This window comes from Mus caroli, chromosome 17, assembly GCF_900094665.2.
Source record: "Mus caroli chromosome 17, CAROLI_EIJ_v1.1, whole genome shotgun sequence".
Lineage (NCBI taxonomy): Eukaryota > Metazoa > Chordata > Mammalia > Rodentia > Muridae > Mus > Mus caroli.
In genome coordinates, this window is record NC_034586.1 from 30,387,440 (window position 1) to 30,407,344 (window position 19,905).

At 54.0% G+C, this 19,905-nt stretch overlaps 1 protein-coding gene and 1 pseudogene across 3 annotated transcripts in view; one reads left to right on the forward strand and one right to left on the reverse strand.

Moving 5' to 3' along the window:
- The window catches only part of Col11a2 (collagen type XI alpha 2 chain), a 28,381-nt gene extending 18,216 nt beyond the window's left edge, over positions 1 to 10,165 (forward strand). For all 3 annotated transcript variants that reach the window (XM_021186095.2, XM_029471625.1, XM_029471626.1), the window contains 33 exons: positions 377 to 430; positions 564 to 608; positions 710 to 763; positions 859 to 912; positions 1,099 to 1,152; positions 1,518 to 1,625; positions 1,745 to 1,834; positions 2,027 to 2,080; positions 2,294 to 2,401; positions 2,528 to 2,635; positions 2,756 to 2,809; positions 2,932 to 2,985; positions 3,141 to 3,248; positions 3,421 to 3,474; positions 3,687 to 3,740; positions 3,900 to 3,953; positions 4,080 to 4,133; positions 4,341 to 4,448; positions 4,720 to 4,773; positions 4,965 to 5,018; positions 5,110 to 5,163; positions 5,700 to 5,753; positions 5,943 to 6,050; positions 6,154 to 6,207; positions 6,324 to 6,377; positions 6,595 to 6,702; positions 6,891 to 6,944; positions 7,118 to 7,153; positions 7,349 to 7,402; positions 7,509 to 7,776; positions 8,220 to 8,332; positions 8,495 to 8,701; positions 9,163 to 10,165. In XM_021186095.2, coding sequence (XP_021041754.1) covers positions 377 to 430; positions 564 to 608; positions 710 to 763; positions 859 to 912; positions 1,099 to 1,152; positions 1,518 to 1,625; positions 1,745 to 1,834; positions 2,027 to 2,080; positions 2,294 to 2,401; positions 2,528 to 2,635; positions 2,756 to 2,809; positions 2,932 to 2,985; positions 3,141 to 3,248; positions 3,421 to 3,474; positions 3,687 to 3,740; positions 3,900 to 3,953; positions 4,080 to 4,133; positions 4,341 to 4,448; positions 4,720 to 4,773; positions 4,965 to 5,018; positions 5,110 to 5,163; positions 5,700 to 5,753; positions 5,943 to 6,050; positions 6,154 to 6,207; positions 6,324 to 6,377; positions 6,595 to 6,702; positions 6,891 to 6,944; positions 7,118 to 7,153; positions 7,349 to 7,402; positions 7,509 to 7,776; positions 8,220 to 8,332; positions 8,495 to 8,701; positions 9,163 to 9,303 — 2,682 coding nt within the window. In that variant the 3' untranslated portion in view covers positions 9,304 to 10,165. The remainder of the gene's footprint in view (positions 1 to 376; positions 431 to 563; positions 609 to 709; positions 764 to 858; positions 913 to 1,098; positions 1,153 to 1,517; positions 1,626 to 1,744; positions 1,835 to 2,026; positions 2,081 to 2,293; positions 2,402 to 2,527; positions 2,636 to 2,755; positions 2,810 to 2,931; positions 2,986 to 3,140; positions 3,249 to 3,420; positions 3,475 to 3,686; positions 3,741 to 3,899; positions 3,954 to 4,079; positions 4,134 to 4,340; positions 4,449 to 4,719; positions 4,774 to 4,964; positions 5,019 to 5,109; positions 5,164 to 5,699; positions 5,754 to 5,942; positions 6,051 to 6,153; positions 6,208 to 6,323; positions 6,378 to 6,594; positions 6,703 to 6,890; positions 6,945 to 7,117; positions 7,154 to 7,348; positions 7,403 to 7,508; positions 7,777 to 8,219; positions 8,333 to 8,494; positions 8,702 to 9,162) is intronic.
- Positions 10,166 to 17,937: 7,772 nt separating this feature from the next.
- The window catches only part of LOC110284029, a 5,264-nt pseudogene continuing 3,296 nt past the window's right edge, over positions 17,938 to 19,905 (reverse strand).

Consider the following 19,905-nt stretch of genomic DNA (forward strand, 5'->3'; position numbering starts at 1 on the left):
CTGGGTTCCATCTCAGTCCTGCACAGGGTGAACAAGCCCTGGGTTCCATCTCAGTCCTGCACAGGGTGAACAAGCCCTGGGTTCATCCCCAGTCCAGCACAGGGTGAACAAGCCCTGGGTTCCATCTCAGTCCTGCACAGTGTGAACAAGCCCTGGGTTCACCCTAGTCCCACACAGTGTGAACAAGCCTGGGTTCATCCCCAGTCCCACACAGTGTGAACAGCCCTGGGTTCATCCCTAGTACTCCATCAGTTGAGTGTGACAAGGTAGAATCAGGTAGAAGCAAGAAGATCAGATGTTCAAGATCACCTTCAGTGACATGGTGAGCTCCTCCAGACTCAAGGATGTTTCTGACATCTGCCTTCTGTCTACCTAGGGTCCAAGGGGTCAGCGGGGACCTCGAGGTGCCACTGGGAAATCTGGAGCTAAGGTGAGTGGGCTCTGCAAGGCTGAATCTGTCTCCTGATGCCGAGCCTCCACACCCCTCCCCTCCACACTCTGCCTCTTCCTCGGGGATGCCTGATAAACACCCGTCTCACTCCCTGACTTCCTCTCCCTCACAGGGAACATCAGGTGGTGACGGTCCCCATGGGCCACCCGGAGAGAGGGTGAGTGTGGCTTAAAGGCTCTGTTCCCGTGTTCCCTGGGGAAGAAACATGCGTTCCTCTATCCAGAACCTGTCTTCCACTCATCCCATCTCTGTCTCTAGGGTCTTCCTGGACCTCAAGGCCCCAATGGATTTCCTGGCCCCAAAGGCCCTCCGGTAAGGTGACCGCTGACTTGTGACCCACATCACTTCCTTCTCCCTCATTCGTCTTCTGTGTCAAGAGTCCCTCTGACCCCAAACCTCCCTTCCAGGGCCCTGCAGGGAAGGATGGGCTTCCGGGACACCCCGGCCAGAGAGGAGAAGTGGTGAGTGATCCTGGGGTGTGGGGAAAGGAGGGGATTCCAGGTGTGTGGGGAGAAAGGGGCTTGGATCTTGCTGAGTCAGCTGCCCTGGTGCTGTGCTTCCTCTGGGAGCCTAGAACTTGGGGCCTGCCCCACTGTCTCCCACACTTGTCCTATCTGGCTGTGACGTCACTCTGGCTCTCCCCTCAGGGATTCCAAGGAAAGACCGGCCCCCCAGGCCCGCCCGGAGTGGTGGGACCTCAGGTATGTTTCCCCCAGGAGAAAATGCACCCCAGACTGGAGTTCGGGCCTCCTCCCCCAGTAACTCAGCTCTGACACCTGTTTGCCTGGGCAGAGACCCCAAATTTCAGCTCTTTCCCAGGTGTCTCTCTCTGTCTCTCTGTGTCTCTGTCTCTGTTTCTGTCTCTCCTGAAACTTTTCCTGGCTGTGACACAAGGTGGCATGGCCACTCCACACCAGGGTGGGAAGCCCCAGTGGCAGCCAGGAGAGCATCAACAATTTCCCCGTGGCTTTTGGGCAAGACTACTGGGCCCTCGATTGGCACTTTGGAGGATGCAGAGTGGGGTCTCAGGGCAGATGGAACTGAGTTTAGACTGTGATTTTCCCAGGGAACAGCTGGAGAAAGTGGTCCCATGGGGGAGAGAGGTCACTCTGGCCCCCCAGGACCTCCTGGAGAGCAAGGATTGCCTGGAACATCTGGGAAAGAAGGAACCAAGGTCAGTGAGGGCCGATGGAGAGGAGCTGGGAAGGGGGCTGCAAGGCATGGGCCAGTGTGGCTCTAAGGGGCCAGAATCTCTGCTCAACTTATGACTTGACATCCCTCCTTTCATTTCAGGGTGACCCTGGTCCTCCTGGGGCCCCAGGGAAGGATGGTCCTGCTGGTCTGAGAGGCTTCCCAGGAGAGCGAGGCCTTCCAGGCACTGCTGTGAGTGTGACCCCCAAAGCTAACAGCCTATGGATATGGTCACTCATCCCTGGGCCCCTTGATATTATACCCCGCTTCTCTCACTGGGCCTACATCTCCCCAAAGCCCAAACTTCCCAGGATGTCTTTTGGGGCCCCGTGCCTGTGAAGTCTTGCCTTCTCACTCACCACTTACCCTAAATCTGGTTCATAGGGCGGACCCGGCTTGAAAGGAAATGAAGGTCCAGCTGGCCCTCCTGGCCCCGCAGTGAGTCTGGGGCTCCCAGGAGACAGTGGGCAGGAACCAGAAAAGGGGTTGGGGAGGGAGGATTCTGGGCAGGTTGTGGCAGGAACCATGGGCCTACACATGAGGGAATTCGGGGTAAGTCAGGATGCATTCAACTTTCTGTTGTCCCAAGATCTATGGTCAGGGGTCCTGGAGTCCCCCTTCCTGGAGGGTCTGACTCCATCTCTCTCTCAGGGCTCTCCTGGCGAGCGAGGTGCAGCAGGATCAGGGGGCCCCATTGGTCCCCCGGGACGTCCAGGCCCACAAGGTCCTCCTGGAGCAGCAGGAGAGAAAGGCGTGCCGGTGAGCCTGGGGGCAGGAGGCTGTGAGTTGTAGCCTGAGGAGTAATGGCTACCAAGGTGTTTTGTGGGGGGGAACTTGAAGGTGAGGCTGCATCCAAGCCATTACCTCTTCCCTTGTTTCATGCAGGGTGAGAAAGGCCCTATTGGTCCCACTGGTCGTGATGGGGTGCAGGGCCCCGTGGGGCTTCCTGGTCCCGCAGGACCCCCAGGCGTGGCTGGAGAGGATGGAGACAAGGTGAGGGAACCAGAACCTACAGATGTGTCCACTCTTCTCCCCACTGGAGACTGCTGACCTTCTGACCTCTATTAATTTGCATATCTCCTTTCTCATCCATCCCGTTACCTTCTCCTGCAGGGTGAGGTGGGAGACCCTGGACAGAAGGGAACCAAAGGAAACAAGGGTGAACATGTAAGTATCTGTGACCCTGACACTTGGCCTCCTGGCCTTTAACCTTATCCCTCCCTTGTTGCCCTTACCACCACACCCACTCCTGCCTGTCCTGGCATCTCTGATTTCTCCTTTCTTCCTAGGGCCCTCCCGGACCTCCTGGTCCCATCGGTCCTGTGGGGCAACCTGGAGCTGCAGTGAGTGTCTCTGGCTTTCCACACAGCCCCACCCTCACACCCTGGACTCCAGCCTGCCTCGGTTCCCACACTTCCTTGTGCCTGGTGCTCAAGTCTGGGTGGGTTTATAGATGGAGGACAGCTGACCCATGACCTACCATTGTGTCCTGCTCCAGGGAGCTGATGGTGAGCCTGGAGCTCGGGGACCCCAGGGACACTTTGGAGCCAAAGGTGATGAAGGAACAAGAGGGTTCAATGGACCCCCGGGACCCATCGGCCTACAGGTGAGCAGGACTGGGGACAGGGCCTGAGAGGTGGGCTCAGGGTGGGCCTGGGAGCACCTGCCAGTCACCTGCTGGTGGTGACTGGGAGGTAGGGACAGAGGATCCACCCGCTGCTGCGGGGCTGAGAGACAAGGACTGATCACCTGCGTCTGTGCTTCCTGTCCCTGCACAGGGCCTGCCAGGACCCTCTGGGGAGAAGGGAGAAACAGGAGACGGGGGGCCTATGGTGAGTGTGACCCTCTCCTGTCCAGTCCCCCTCCTCCCCTCCCCCACCACCCAGCCAGTCCCCAGCCTGAGGCTGCACTTCTGACCTCATGATGTGCATGCAGCCCCGCCATCTGCCCTCTGCCTGCATCTCTGCTCACCCACCTTGCTCATCCTTAGACCCTCCTCTCCCTCTCTGCCCCACCCTAATGCATTCATACCCCACCCACGCAGGGACCCCCTGGCCCTCCAGGACCTCGAGGCCCCGCTGGACCCAATGGTGCTGATGTAAGTCAATTCATCCTCTGCCTCCTTTTCCCTACACTGTAAACCCTAGTCCCATCTCAGACACCAAGAGGAGCCCCACAGTGCTGGGACCCTGCCTCCCTGCTGGGCTCTCAGTCAGGCCTCTGCACCTCCTAAAAATGGCTTTCCTTCCTCTTCCAGGGCCCACAAGGTTCCCCTGGAGGTGTTGGAAACTTGGGTCCCCCTGGAGAAAAGGTAACTGGGGAGAGGTGAATGTACTAGACTTGACAGGGCATGAGGGTCAGAATTCTGCCTGTTCTTGACTGAGACGTGGGGTTGTCAGGATTTGGGAGGGAAACTTGGATACTCATCTGTTTGCAGGGCGAACCGGGGGAGTCAGGGTCTCCAGGCGTCCAGGGCGAGCCGGGCGTCAAGGTGAGTGACAGCTCTGAGGCCTTGCTCTCTAACCCCTTTGCCCTCCAACTGTATCCTCACCTTCTCAGGCTCATGCCCATTTCCCTGAAGGGAGGAGGGGCCAGGACACCCCCTATTGGCCTGACTCAGACTGTCCCGCTGTTATCGAGTGACTGGGGGGTGGCTGAGGCTGTCTTTGACATCAAGACCCCTTCCCTCGCTCTACAGGGTCCACGTGGAGAGCGTGGTGAGAAAGGAGAGTCTGGGCAGGCGGGAGAGGCTGGACCACCGGGGCCCAAAGGCCCTACAGGCGACGATGGCCCCAAGGGGAACCCTGTGAGTTTGGGGGCTGAATGGGGGGCTCTAGGAATGGGAGACCCTGGAATACTGGGGGGTGTGGGCATCGGCACTTTGGAACGTGGAGACCCAGGGATGGGGTGATGCCTGGGAGCGAGGTTATGAATGCATGGTCTCCTGGGGGAGAAAGCAGAGTAAAGCAAGGGATGAGGCAGGGAAGAGGGGCCAGGTGACTGTCTTCCAAGCGTGACGAGGGCCCTGACTGACTGTAGGGAGCTAGGGTGCTGACCTTGCTCTCCTTCTGGATTAGGGTCCTGTTGGCTTTCCTGGGGACCCTGGCCCCCCTGGAGAAGCTGGCCCACGGGTAAGTCTTATCCAGGGAGGGGTAGAGGCTAAGATGGTGGCACATCATCGGTTGGCCTCTGTGTGGTAGGTGGGCCTGGGTCTCGAGGAGCCAGGGTTTGGCATGGTAACTCGGCAGGTGGCAGGAGTGAACCTTGGCTCAGGTGTCAGCCATGTTGGGGATCCTCCTCTGACTTTGTTTCATCCCTTCAGGGCCAGGATGGTGCTAAGGGAGACCGAGGCGAGGATGGCGAGCCAGGACAGCCTGTGAGTGACCAGTGAACCCTCTCTTCCCCTTACCTGTCCCCAGAGGTCTCTTGACTGAGGCCTACTTACTCTCTTCGTCTTCCCTCCTCAGGGATCCCCTGGTCCCACCGGGGAGAACGGGCCCCCTGGACCCCTCGGAAAGCGGGTAAGTCGATCCAGCTGCCCGTCCTTGGGTTGGGTGGACAGAGGTGAGACAACAGTGGGGGGTGGGGTGGGCAGGGAGATGCTGGTATCTGGTTATCTTTGGCTGGGGTGTGGTATGCATAGCTGGCCATCTTTGGTGTGGTTTTGTCCCCGGGCTTTGATCGGTGTTACTTACTGACCTATCAAGGTGGGTCCAGGATGAAGGGCTTAGCCTCTTAGTTTGCTGGAGCAGGCGGTGGGATGAGGGAAAGTGGCCCAGCGGCTCTTCACCATAGGCAGTGAGGTTCTGTTTTAACTGTGGGCGTGGTTGCTCCTGTCTTCACTGTCTGTGAATGGTCCTCTCTGTGTGCATGTTTGTATGTCCGTTTGTGTGTGTGCACACATATGTATGCATGTTTGCATGTGAGCATAAGTATGTGTGTGTATGCATGTTAGTGTGTATGTGTGCACACACACGCATGTACACAATGATGGGAGGGGCTGAGTTGAGTCGGGCTGGCTACCACCTTAACATTTCTTTCCTGCTCTCTTCCTCAGGGACCTGCTGGCACTCCTGGTCCAGAAGGACGGCAAGGAGAGAAGGGAGCTAAGGTGACAGGCCACCCTTGGTGCCGGGACTTAGCCCGCGTTCTCCTCCCCAGACTTGTGTTCAGATGTTCCTCATACCCACCTCTTCTGTGCTGAGCCCCTACCCTTGTTCCTGAGCTCCAACTTTTCCACTTTACTCCTCTTCTGTCTCCTCCTCTGCCTTTGAGGACAAGTTCTTTCTGTGTGTTTCAGGGGGACCCTGGTGCTGTGGGGGCCCCGGGAAAGACAGGCCCTGTGGGTCCTGCAGGCCTAGCAGGAAAGCCCGGCCCTGATGGTCTTCGGGGGCTCCCGGGTTCAGTGGTGAGTTGCAGCGTGAAGGATCTGGGAGGAGGGTGCCGGCCATGGGCGGTGTATAATGTATCAACAATCCTCCCGACCCTGGGGTGTTCTTTCTAATCTATAGGGTCAGCAAGGCCGCCCTGGAGCCACAGGCCAGGCTGGGCCCCCAGGTCCTGTGGTAAGCGACTCACTATATGGGTGGGTTGGGTCTCCTGGACTGGCCAGAGCCAGGGAGGGAGTAGAAAGTGAACTTGGATCCACCTCTGAGGAGAGTGACTTCCTGTCTCCCCACAGGGACCCCCAGGGCTTCCTGGCCTCCGAGGTGATGCTGGAGCCAAGGGGGAGAAGGTAAGAGAAGATACGGGGTCACATGCCTCAGCCCCACATCCCACAGGGATGCTTGCTCAGTGCCCATTGTTTTGCTTCTGGCCTCCAGTGCCCAGACCGCGGGTTCTTATTCTAGCTGAAGCTTTCTCCAGAGCCTGCGTCTGTCTCTGCCTTCTTGCCCTTCTTTACCGGAGTGCATTCTTTTAGCATCTCTTTGTCCACCTTTCCCCTTATCCAGGGTCACCCAGGTCTCATTGGACTGATTGGGCCGACTGGAGAGCAAGGCGAGAAGGGCGACCGTGGCCTCCCTGGACCTCAGGGCTCACCTGGACAGAAGGGAGAGACGGTGGGTACAGGATGTGGCTCAGAGATGTCGGGGTGGGGTGGGGGCAGGAACTGGTCTATGGGGTGGAGGGATTGAAGGACCCATCCTCTCCCTATGCTATGCTTAGAGATGTCAGGGGTGGGGTGGGGACAGGAACGGGTCTGTGGGGTGGAGGGATTGAGAGCCAGCCTCTCCCTGTGCTGTTCTAGGGTATCCCAGGAGCATCTGGCCCCATCGGTCCTGGAGGGCCTCCTGGCCTGCCCGTAAGTACCCTATCTCCTCCTTGTAATCCTGTAAGCTTACTGCAGACTCCCCATCCAGGCCTCTGTGTGCCACGGTCTCTCCTGTCTATGTCTCTGTGTTGCTCCTGGACTCATGACTTTGTCTGTCCAGTCCTGTGCCCTTTCCTGAGCTGACCCCTCCTGTTCATTTACAGGGACCCTCTGGCCCCAAAGGAGCCAAAGGAGCCACAGTAAGTGATCTATTAGCCTTGACTTTTGCCCTCCTTGATCTGGCCCTAACCCTGTCTCTCCAGGGCAGCCTCACATTCTCTTGTCTCAGTGGGGAATCCCTCATTTCTGCCAAGAGACCAATTTGACCCTTTTGTGACCCTGATCCTATACTTGATCTCTTGACCCCTCCTTGATCTTATTAATTCTTTTGTTAGGGCCCGGCTGGACCCAAGGGAGAGAAGGGTGTCCAGGGCCCTCCAGGACACCCGGTGAGTGAGGAGCCAGCGGTACCTGCTGCTCTGGCTGTAAGCCACCCATTGTACCTACCTTTTACTCTCACTGGGACCTCACTGTACTCCCCCTGTCTCCACCCAGGGCCCCCCGGGAGAGGTGATCCAGCCCCTGCCCATCCAGATGCCCAAGAAGACCCGCCGTTCCGTGGACGGAAGCAAACTGATGCAGGATGAGGAGGCTGTGCCCACTGGCGGTGCTCCGGGCAGTCCTGCGGGGCTGGAGGAGATCTTTGGCTCACTGGACTCTCTGCGGGAGGAGATCGAGCAGATGAGGAGGCCGGCGGGGACCCAGGACAGCCCTGCTCGCACCTGCCAGGACTTGAAGCTGTGCCACCCAGAGCTTCCTGATGGTCAGCACCAGCCTTGGGCCTGGCGGGGCACAGAGAAGTGGCGGCTGGGAGTGGGATCTTAATGAAGATGTAGGAGTGGGGTGATGTGCTTCAGGGTCCTAGCAGCCAATAGGGCTCTGCCTGTGAACACGAGTGTCCATGAGAGCAGACACATATACGTGTACATGTGCACCTGAATCCATAGATGGCTACATGTTACATCTACACATCGCCGTCCTTCTGCAGGGCAGCCCAGAGTCAGTATTAGAGATGCAGGCACCAACCAGAGATCGGGGAGGGCTGCAAGGTGCTCAGGATGGACAGAGTGGGAAAGCAGTGGCAGACTGTGCTGTGGGTCTGGCTGGGACACTGGGGTAGAGCAAGGGAAGGAAGTCTGTAGAGAGAGGGGTCTCTTAGAGCATGAGACCTCTGTAACCCTGACCTCCATGTTTCTCCCTCTACAGGAGAATACTGGGTTGACCCTAACCAGGGCTGTGCTCGGGATGCCTTCCGGGTGTTCTGCAACTTCACAGCAGGAGGGGAGACGTGTGTCACACCCAGGGATGACGTCACACAGGTGCGAGCTGCTGGCCCTCAGTCTGCCCACCCTTGTCCATCGTTTTGTGTGACCTTTGTCACGTTTCCTTGGATCCCCAGACAGCAGTTTGCCAGTCCTTATCCCGTCTGTGGCTGTTCCCCAGAGCAGTCATTGTCACCCCTGACTCTTTTCTCTCTCCAGTTCTCCTACGTGGACTCCGAGGGCTCCCCAGTGGGCGTGGTCCAGCTCACCTTCCTGCGGCTGCTCAGCGTCTCTGCCCACCAGGATGTCTCCTACCCTTGCTCTGGAGTATCCCAGGATGGTCCCCTGAAACTCCGAGGAGCCAACGAGGATGAGCTGAGCCCTGAGACCAGCCCTTATGTCAAGGAGTTCAGAGATGGCTGTCAGGTGGGAACCAGAAATGCTGGGTGGGTGGCAGGTCCCAGATTTGGGCTACAGGAAGAGAGGGAAACACTCTCAGCAGGGTGCCTAGAGACCTAGCAGGCAGGAGTACATTTTCCCAGTGCCAGATGCACCTGAGGGGAGGGAGCTTACAGGGCTAAAGAGGAGGGTGGGGAAAATGGAAGCCAAGCTTGTGTGGGCTCATGGCTGCACACACACTTGCCTTACATGGAGTTACACAAGCTCGTGCAACTGTGCACATCCAGATGCCCAGCAGAGGCACAGAGAGGTTACAAACATATGCCCCTGAGAGCGGGTACACACTGACACACTAGGCCATGCATCCAGAATCATCTGCATGTGGGTGAGATTCTCAGAGGAGAGGCGAGCCAGAGGCTGAGGTCAGGGGTCCATTGAGGGAGGCCTCACCGTGCTCACAGATCTTCCTTCCCTGTTCCCCTGTGAAGACCCAGCAAGGCCGGACGGTGTTGGAGGTGCGCACGCCTGTACTGGAGCAGCTGCCCGTGCTGGATGCCTCCTTCGCAGACCTGGGAGCCCCCACAAGACGGGGAGGGGTGCTTCTGGGGCCTGTCTGCTTCATGGGCTAGGCCTGTCTCTGACGCTGTCAACCAAAACCAGGTCCAGCTGGAGTCACACAGCATGGACTCCATGTCACCTCTCGTGAGGACCTCTCATCGTTTAGAGGGCCTTGGGCCAGGCATCTCAAGCCTCAAGTCAGGCAGCACACAGGGCTGGGGTGAACCAGTGGGTGCCGGGATAGCCCAGGGGGAGGGTGGTACCTGGGCCTCCAGCTCTCCCACTTATGACCCATTAGAGAGCTGAGACCTTTATTTAAAACACTTCCCTGTCACCCCAAATAAGTGGAAGAGAAAGGACACTGTGTATTTTGTATTTAAAAAAATAATTATATTAATTATTTAAAGAGTGGAAGAACAAAGTAACAAAGAAGATAAAGAGAGAAATGCCAAAAATCCCAGCAGATATTGGGGACAGGTGCTGCAAGGGTGGGCCTGCAGCCCATCCTCCATTCAGGGTTTCCCTAGTGCCTGTGGGTGTGGCTTCCTAAAATGAACCCCTCCTTCCTCTCCTTCCACCTGGGGCACTAAGAATGCTGGAACATGGTCTCCCCTGCTTCAGGACTCCAGCCCTCTTTCCCCAGAGTCTAAGCTCTGTGACACATCTGTCCCTTGGAGGAATGACCTGCTACTTAAGACCAGGCCGCTCCCTGAAGGGAGACCAGACCAGAGGGCTGTGCAGGACCTGCCTCTGGCAGGTTATGAAGATACTGAAGTTCTGCCAGTGGCTCTGAGCCACTGTCCTGGCCACACCTCCTCACCTTCCCTGATTCTGGAAAGAAAGCTAAGGTCTAGCCTATGGCCAGAAGGGACTCCCAGGACCCCTCTAGCCCTATGCCCAACGTCCCTGCTGACTGATGGTTAAACAATGTGATTGTCTCCTCCTGGGTGTGTGCTGGTACTTGTGTTGTTATTTCAGTCTCCAAGCTTCACACAGAGCTCCTGTCCCCTAGAGCCTGGCTTCACCTGACACACAGGAGTTCTCCAGTGGGTCCCAGGGTGGCAAGAGCAGACCCCCAAATGGACACTCCAGGGACATCATGCACAGGGCTCTGGTCCAGTGCAGGGCTGCCACTGGCGCTGTGAACTTTGCCTCCTCCATTTCCCCTCAAATCCAGCTGTCCTCAGGTCTTCAAGGTTAGAAGGCTCTGAGTGGTTCCGTCTAAACTCTACCTGTGTCCACTTTCGTGGCTTCTTTCCCAAGACACAATGTATCCTCAGGCTTGCAACACTGTCAAAAACCAGAACTGAAGTCAGGCCTCCGACAGGCACATGCTTTTACATATACATATGCATGTAAGCATCTTTATTCTTTGGGGCTTGGCATGTGTATAGACCCCGGTTTCTCTGCCTAGGGATACTGACTTCCTTCCTTCTCAAGATGCCCTTCTCTGGACTTGCTCAGTAGCTCAGGTCTGCTCTAGCCACCCCTAGAAGGCCTCCTGCTTTCCAAGGGCTTCCCATCTTCACACAGCCTTGCTTGCTCTGGTCTGTCAAGTGGAGGTTGAGGGTTACTCCAGGGCCTTATCCAACTGGGGTGCCCCTCCTTACAGTGTGTCTAGTTCCTGTCTATAGCCCATGGGATGGGATGGCTGAATGTCGTTCATTTGCATCCTCCATTCACCTCATCCCCAACACTTCCCTGTGGTGAGTCCCAGACCGTATCACCTAGATAGTTCCTGCTGAAGGACAAAACCATGGGACTTCAGACCCCACTCATTTTTGATCCCAGGAGGTTCCCACCCTGTACAGGTACAGACTCAGTGGAGGTAAAGACCTCACTGAAGGTGCAGACTCAGTGGAGGTGGAGAACCTAGTGAAGATAGATGCCTCAGTGCAGATGGAGACCTCAGTGCCAGTGGAGACCCAGTGCAGCTGCAGACTCAGTGCAGGTGAAGACCCTAGTGCAGGTGCAGAGTCAGTGCAGGTGGAGACCTCAGTGCCAGTGGAGACCCAGTGCAGCTGCAGACTCAGTGCAGGTGAAGACCCTAGTGTAGGTGCAGAGTCAGTGCAGGTGGAGATCCCCCTGTACAGGTGCAGAGTCAGTGCGGGTGGAGACCCAGTGCAGCTGCAGACTCAGTGCAGGTGAAGACCCTAGTGCAGGTGCAGAGTCAGTGCAGGTGGAGATCCCCCTGTACAGGTGCAGAGTCAGTGCGGGTGGAGACCTCAGTGCCAGTGGAGACCCAGTGCAGCTGCAGACTCAGTGCAGGTGAAGACCCTAGTGTAGGTGCAGAGTCAGTGCAGGTGGAGATCCCCCTGTACAGGTGCAGAGTCAGTGCAGGTGAAGACTCAGTGCTGGTACAGACTCAGTGCAGGTGAAGACCCTAGTGCAGGTGCAGAGTCAGTGTTGTTACAGCAGTCTCAGTGCAGGTGCAGCGTCAGTGCAGGTGGAGCGTCAGTGCAGGTGCAGGCTCCAGTGCTCGTACAGACTCAGTGCCAGTGGAGACCCCTCCTGCATCTGAGTGCCACAGTTCTGCCTTTCTGTCTCTGTCTCTGCTGTCTTCTACTTAAATTGTCTTCTCCATTGCAAAGTAATCAGAATACAGTTCCTGGATGGACATGTGGTGGTGCGTGCCTTTAAAATCTGAGCACTGGGAGCCAGAGACAGGTAGATCTCTGAGTCAAGTTCCATGACAGCCTGGGCTATATAGAGGCCCCTGTCTCAAACACAACCCAGAATATTGCAGTCCCTACAATACCACTAAATCTTTTCTCCTTCTTCACCCATCAAATTCTTATTTCCTGTTCCTCAAACCTTAAGGGAGCTGAAGTATCTCCGTATGTGTATGTGTGTGTGTGTGTACCATCTCATCTATCGAGTAACACAGTGGATACACTTTGAGGGATCCTGTCTGCCTTTCCATGTCTATAGTCAAGTCTTGAGAGAGACTGCCCCCTCCATCTTCCTCTCCCTGGCCTCAGAGACACTCACCCTCCCCACCCAGACTCATTCCCAGCGGGGTTGGGCCAGAGCTGAGGTTTGGCTAGGGCTCTCTGCAGCTGGTACTAAACCACAGTGGTCACCCCAAGAGCACAAAGGGGAGTGTCCCCAAAGGTCACTTTTGCTCTGAGATTTTCTCCATGGAAACAATGTCACACAGTTACTCAAATAACATTTATAGTTGAAGGTTAGGTCCCCAACCCACAACAGGCTATTAAATTACTGTGCCAGCCAACCTTATCTGACAGTTCATGAGCCACTCTGCCAAGTGGCAGCTAAGTGGCAGGTTCACAGCCCCTCCCTGCAGCAGCTTCTCCTTCCTCTGGGAACCTGCGGCCTGGCTCTCAGGCGGTGCGGGAGGAGTTGAGGGCAGAGGTTCTGAGGTGGATCTTCTGGGGTAGGGCTGGGGAATGTGGGTGCCCTGGCATGTAGGCAAGTGGGTGCCCCTGATGGCTTAGGGCAGAAGTCTCTCTCTCTCTCTCTCTCTCTCTCTCTCTCTCTCTCTCTCTCTCTCTCTCTTTCTCTCTCGTGCTCTAGTGTGTGTGCATGTGTGCACTTGCATGTGTGTGTCTGTGTCTCTGTGTGTGTCAGTGTGAACCAGGAAAGAAAAGAGCAAGTTATCAAAGGCTTTGAGGCCCTACAGTGGGTCTGACTGAGACAGAGCATACCAGCTGCTATAGGAGGTGACAGTTCTAGAAAGATTTCAGTCTCCAAGTTTAGCTGAAACCCCAAATTAGAGGGATGCTGCATCCCTGTCACTAGAACAGGCAAGAATAGGACAGAATTGTAGGGAAGATGGAGACACAGCTGCACAACCCACAGCCCTGTTGGTGGATCAGAGGAGGAGGAGGAGAAACAAGGAGGGGGAGGGAAACTGCCAAGGGGAAGTCCTGGGGCCTGTCACACCCCTGAAGCCACTTCTTGGCTTTGGGTTTCTATGGGTTAAAAATAATCTTGTAAGCCAAGAGTGGTAGCATATGTCTGTAAGTCCAGATCCTGGGGAGGCTGAGGCAGGAGGATTGCTTAGTTTGAGGTTAGCCTGAGCTATGTAGTGAGTCTGGCTATAGTGAGAGATCCCATCACAAACAGACATAACAGAGTAAAGACCATGAAGAATACATTTGGGCCACTGTCCTGAGACCACTAGACCCTAGAAGGCTGTGGCCTTCACTGCTCTCGACCTTGGTTTGTTACATACACAGGTGCAGATACACAGGGCCAGACTAGGTGGGAATGGATAGGAGAGGGAAGGGAGCGAGGAACAAGACTTGAGCTGCCTCAGAAGGAAGTTTTTATGTGGCAGAGTAAAAACCCAGGCTGAAGGGTGTGGCCCCTGTTCCTGTGAGGCTGGTAGAGCAGGCCTATGATGGTCACATGCCACCTTCTTCCTGGAGGGCTCCTGAGAGCCTCTAGTCTGTTGAGGGAAGGAGACACCACTCCACCTTGGATGTTCCTGAGTGTCCTATTGGACACTAATATTCTCATTTTCACATCAGTTTCATGGGAAGTGGCATTGTGTACTGACTACTGTGTCTCTTGCCCTTTGTTGTGTAGCATTCTAACTTGTAAGGAAGCTGTTAAGACTCAGGCTGGTCTAAAGGGATGGGAACATTCCATCCTGCAGGGATACTCCTTAAAACTCAGGAAGTGAACAACTCAAAAGTTCCAGGAAGTTCCTGAAACTGACCAGACTCACTAGGTCCTTCCCATCCCAAGTGCATAAGCAGAAAGAATTGCTGAGGGACGGGGCTGGTGAGATGGCTCAGTGGGTAAGAGCACCTGACTGCTCTTCCGAAGGTCCGCAGTTCAAATCCCAGCAACCACATGGTGGCTCACAACCATCCGTAATGAGATCTGACTCCCTCTTCTGGTGTGTCTGAAGACAGCTACAGTGTACTTACATATAANAAANAAATCTTTAAAAAAAAAAAAAAAGAATTGCTGAGGGACACTCGGACCTGCTGAGCTTCTGGAAACAATCTCACTCCAAGTTTCCAGTTTCATGAGCCACTGCCCAAGATGGAGTGCATTCTTGAGTGTAGCTGTCACTGATTCCTATAAGTAATCGCTCATCCACACTCCACAGTAACACTATAGACTTAACCCATTGATGCCCTGAGTTGTGTTTTGGTGGTGTTCTTACTCTGCTCTGTTGTTGGCTCCCTATCTGAAGTAAGTAGGAATTTATTCACATCTCACTGGGAATGGCATCATGCAATACCTTAAATGAAGTACCAGGGATATATACCTCCCTGAGCAGCCCAGATGCGCAAGCAAACCAGATCTTGGCCTCAGTGAAAGGCAACAAAGTAGCTTGCTTCCTTTGGTGGATGCAACCATGTTAGCCCCCTGCTGATTTTGCACTACACGTTGATCTGTTCCTGAGCGGTCTGTGACTTTCCCCAGTACAGGAGGTGAAAGGATGTATCCTATTCCTGTTCTGGCAGCTCTGGTATGCAGCCTCGCTGTTTCATCTGTGAAGGGCTCGGAAGGCACGAATACTCCACCAAGTGTGGGGCTCATGGTGACACGCTCTCTGGTTGTGTCCACATCGCCCCATGCAAATCAGGTGGAAGCCACCTGTTCTTGCTGAAGGTTTACCTCAGTCCAGTGGGGATTGCTTTTTCTATTCTTTTTAAATGGAGGCTGACCAAGCCAGCTCAGTCCATCAACAGGGTCTCGAGGGAGAGAGCGAGGATTGAAAAGACAAAGACAACACTATACCATGACTCCAGCCAGCGCTGAGGCTGAAGTAGATTTATTTTTCTCCAGCCTGCTTTTCTATCATCCTAGCCCCCCCCCACACCCCGCCGATTCTGCACTACACATTGATCTGTTCCCGAGCTGTCTGCTGCTTTCCCCAGTACAGGAGGTGAAAGAGAATGCACACCCTGTTATATCCAGAAGACATGGTCAGGTCTTAGATCAAAGACAAAGTAATCGAAGGAAGTAGTAAACAAGGTCCCCTTGACTTCAGAGGATATGTTAAGGGAGACACTGAAGTATAGAGAGGTGTGTTCTTATCAAGGGTGTGTGTGTACGTGTGTGCACACTCATATGTGTGGAAGCATGTGTGCACATGTGAGTTTATGTGCACCAAGAGCATGCATCTCGTTGTGGAGGCCAAAAGGTAGATCCCCCAGAGCTGCAGTTACAGGTGACAGGGATCTGCTTGACCCAGTGCTAGGATTCAACCTGGGTCTTCTGCAGGAGCGGTAAGTGCTTTTAACCACCAAACCATCTCTCAGCCCCAGGAGCTGAGTCCTTTGCTCTTACGCCATCTTTGTCTTAGAGTTTCTATTCATTCTCTTTCTCAGTGCTGTGGCCAGAGCCCTGACAAGAAGCACCATAAGGAAGGAGGAGGTTTAGTGTGGCCTTCAGTTCCAAGTGATCTGGCACTTCATGGCAGAAGAGGCATGGCAGTAGCATGAGGCAACTGGTCACACTGCCTCAGCAGTCACGACCTAGACAGACAGGAAATGTACTGGGCTGTAAAACCACATGGCCAGCCCTCCAGTGATCCACTTCCTCCAGCAAGGCTCTATCTCCTACAGAAGAGACCTATCTTCTGTAAGGGCTCAAATAACATAATGGCACCAGCTGGGAGCTAAGTGTACAAATACGGGAGCCCATGTGGGACACAGCCATACAGTGATTCTGTGGTGTTCGGTGGCTTCTGTGTCTACTGAGCTGGGCAGGCAGCGTTTGCTACTCTGACAGCTTAGGGCTCGCTTCTTCTGTAACTTCATTAGCTTGCTAACGGGTCTGCTATGCTTTGGGGATGTTATATCCTGAGAGCTAAGAGACGCTTTACCTCCCCGGCTCCCCGGTTAAGCCCGAGTTCTCCAATTATTTTATTTGCCCAATTCTCTAGTGTTGTCTCTGCAGACGGCCCCACAAAAGTCACTCAGAGAGCCTTAGACAAAGATTATAAACTCAGCCTGCCTGCCATGGCAGCTACTGATCATGCATGGCTTCACTTAAATTTAAATAATTTAAATCGGACAGCATGATAGTGTCTGAGCTCCCAACCTCCATGCTGGCAGACGCAGATAGACATTTGACAGCGGAGACTTCTGCTGGGGAGGGTGCTCTCAGCATTCTCTGATGGCCGTGCTTACGGTTACTGTTTGGATCTGGAATGCTCTCCCAGAGGCTCATGGGTTGATGGCTTGGTCCCTGATGCACTATAGTTCAGAGGTGAGCAGTCAGCAAACCTGGAGCTTGTCAGTGGATTCATCCATTGGTGGATTTTTAAAAAATATTTATTTATTTATTTATTCATCTATTTATTGTATATGAGTACACTGTAGCTGTCTTCAGACCACCAAGAGAGGGCATTAGATTCCATTACAGATGGTTGTGAGCCACCATGTGGTTGCTGGGAATTGAACTCAGGACCCCTGGAAGAGCAGCCAATGCTCTTAACCACTGAACCATCTCTCCAGCCCTGACGGATTTATTTATATTTGTATTTATGTGTACATGTGTGTGCATGGAGGGCAGAAGACTGCTTCAGATCCCTTGGCGCTAGAGTTAGAGGCAGCTGGAAGATGTCAGACATGGGTGCTGGGAACTGACCTGGGGACCTCTGGGATGTCACCAAGTGCATACATAACTGCTGCGCCATCTCTCCAGCCTCTGTTCATGGGTTTGTAGTTCATGGACTGTTGGGAGCTGGTGGAAATTGTGGGAGGTGTAACCTGGTTGGAGGAAGAAAGAGGGTGAGGATAGTTTCTTTACAGGAATAACTAGTTCCCAGGCCCCACTGTGTGTGTGTGTGTGTGTGTGTGATACAGATCTTGTTCTAAGCACACACTGTCTTCGAGATCAGGTCAGGGGCAGTATGGAGGGAAGACAAGCCACTGTAGGTTGCTGGCACCTCCTCCTCTATGACCCAGGACATAGAAAGTATGACCCTGTGAGAAAGTGTTCAGGAGATGGGGAGACGGCTCAGAGCATTTGCAGCTCTTGCCTGGAACCCAGGTTCAGTTCCCAGCACCCACATGGTAGCTCACAGCTGTCTGTAACTGCGGTTCTAGGGGATCAGACGCCCTCTGCTGGCCTCAGCAGGCACTGTGCACAGAGCTCTCTCTCTCTCTCTCTCTCTCTCTCTCTCTCTCTCTCTCTCTCTCTCCCTCCCTCCCTCCCTCACTCCCTCCCTCCCTCCCTCTCCCCCACCCTCTCTCTTATAAAATAAAACTAAACAATTAGTCTTTGAAAAGACCAAGTGTTAGAACAACTTACCCCAGCTCCCTTCCTCAGCCTCACTCTTCCGCCACACTCCCTCGGGACTGCGAGGGAAGTTCAGGCTGAGACTTTCTGACCATGCAGAGGAGCCCTCAGGACAAACACAATATCTTAGCTGCTCATCTAGATCCCGGAGATCTCAGCTGAGCTGGATGAGGGCTGAAAGGGTACACACTCAGCTATTAAAATCTCCTTAGAGAGTGAGAGACACTTTCCATCCCTCCTCCTTCTTCTTCACCTCACCTACAGAAGCCTGGGAACCTGGGGACCTTGTAGTCTAATGGTCAGACTTCTGGCTGGGGCTTCTTCTCGTCCTATAGGACAACTTTGCTCTGACACTGGTTCCAGTGGCTTCTAGAACTCTCTAGCATCACCTTTCTGCCTTAGGCCCGTCTGTGAACAGGAGAGTTTATCGGGGGAATGCTAGCCCCAGCCACCTGTCAGGATTCTCTATTTCATATCTTTGATGTCTGGACTGGGTGTAGTTCAGGCAGGCCTTGAACCTGCGACCTTCCTGCCTGTGCTGGAGTTGGAGGCTGCTCCTCCACACTCTTCTCACCCTGCTTGCTCCTCCTGTGCCTGATGATGCCCACTGTCAGGAAGATGAGTCCCAGCACCAGGCCAACCACTCCAGTCAGCATCTTGTTTCGGGCAGAGTCAGACTGGATCCCTGGGAAGAAGAGAATTCTGGGTTAATGTCCCCTCCTGAGGCACAACACTCCTTAGTGGCTGGCAGGAATGCGGATTATCAACATGATTATCACTGAGAGGGACTCACTGTAGGGGAGACTATGTGGAAGGACTCAGAGATGTAGACCTAGGCTAGTGTCTTCAAATAATCACCATGAGGATTTGGACAGCTGCCTTTCCAAACAAGGACAGACAAAAAGGCAGATGGAGGTCAGACCTCGCTGTGGGGGCATGGCAGGGGATATCTGCCTCCCTAGACTTCCTGACAGAACCAGATCCCATATCCTCAACATCCCCAGACCAGGAACAGGCTCTCCTCTTGTGCCTCTAGCTCAGAACCAGCGTCAGGGGCCTCCAGAAGTTCCTGGGGTGATCAGGCCCCAGTGTATAAACAGCTAGGGCAGGATAGTGGGTCTTAAGTCAGGTGCTGCCTTATCTAAAGGATGTGGATCTAGAAGGGTCCCTAGGGGTGACTCACTCCACTCTACTGTGATGGGGCTCTCCAGGCTGGGGTGTTCCACGTGGCAGGCATACACATCTCCCCGCTGTGGAGTTATCTCTAGCAGGACCAGAATCTGGAAGGTCCAGTCCCCGTTTCAGATCAGGCTGGTGGACAGGACCCCAGCAGTTTCCTCCTGGCTGTTCCAGAACCAATGGCCTTGAATGATGCCTGGGTAGAAATTTGTCACATGGCAGACCAGCAGGTCATGGTGCTTCAGGGTGACCTTCTTGGAAGGTGACACATGTACCTTAGGCTGGACTAGAAGTGGAAAAGAAGTGTCATATGAGAGTGTGATTCTGTGGTAAACGCCTTTAATCCCAGCACTCAGAAGGCAGAGGTGGGTGGATCTCTGTGAGTGTGAAGCCAGTCTGGGCTACAGAGTGAGCTCCAGGACATCCAGGAACACATAGTGAGACATGTTTTCCAGCTGTGAGTCTCTCACTTTGTCATGGTGAGAAGGACACAAGATTCATTCAAATACTTTTTAAAATTAATTTTAAAGATTTATTTGGCCGGGTGTGGTGGTGCACGCCTTTAATCCCAGCACTTGGGAGGCAGAGGCAGGCGGATTTCTGAGTTCAGTTTGAGGCCAGCCTGGTCTATAAAGTGAGTTCCAGGACATCCAGGGCTATACAGAGAAACCCTGTCTCGAAAAAAACAAAAACAAAAAAACAAAACAAACAAACAAAAAGATTTATTTGTATTATTTTATGTATATGAATGTTTTGCCTGCATGCATGTCTGTGCACCATGTGTCCTCAGAGCTCACAAGAGGGTGTTGGTTCTCTCAGACCTGGGGTTGCAGAAGGCTATAAGCCACCACGTGGGTGCCAGGAATTGAACCTGGGACCTCTGTAAGAGCAGCCAGTGCTTTTAACTGTCGAGCCATCTCTCCAGTCCCCACTTGGCCACTTTTATGAACTGATAGTTCCTCAGTAAACTCCTTCCTGAATTGTGATTTATGAATTAAGATGTGTCTCCCTCCATTTGAACACCCGGACTTCAGGTTAGTCAGTTAGTTTTGCCTTAGAACATACCGCGAGATATACAACACGCCTGCACTATACAACTGACCTCTAGGGGGCTCTGGAGCTAAATCTACAGGCCCAAAGAACACTCATATATTTCACAATGACAAAAGATTTTGGGATAGCATTTGAAATGTAAATTAAGAAAATACCGAAAGAGAGAGAGAGAGAGAGAGAGAGAGAGAGAGAGAGAGAGAGAGAGA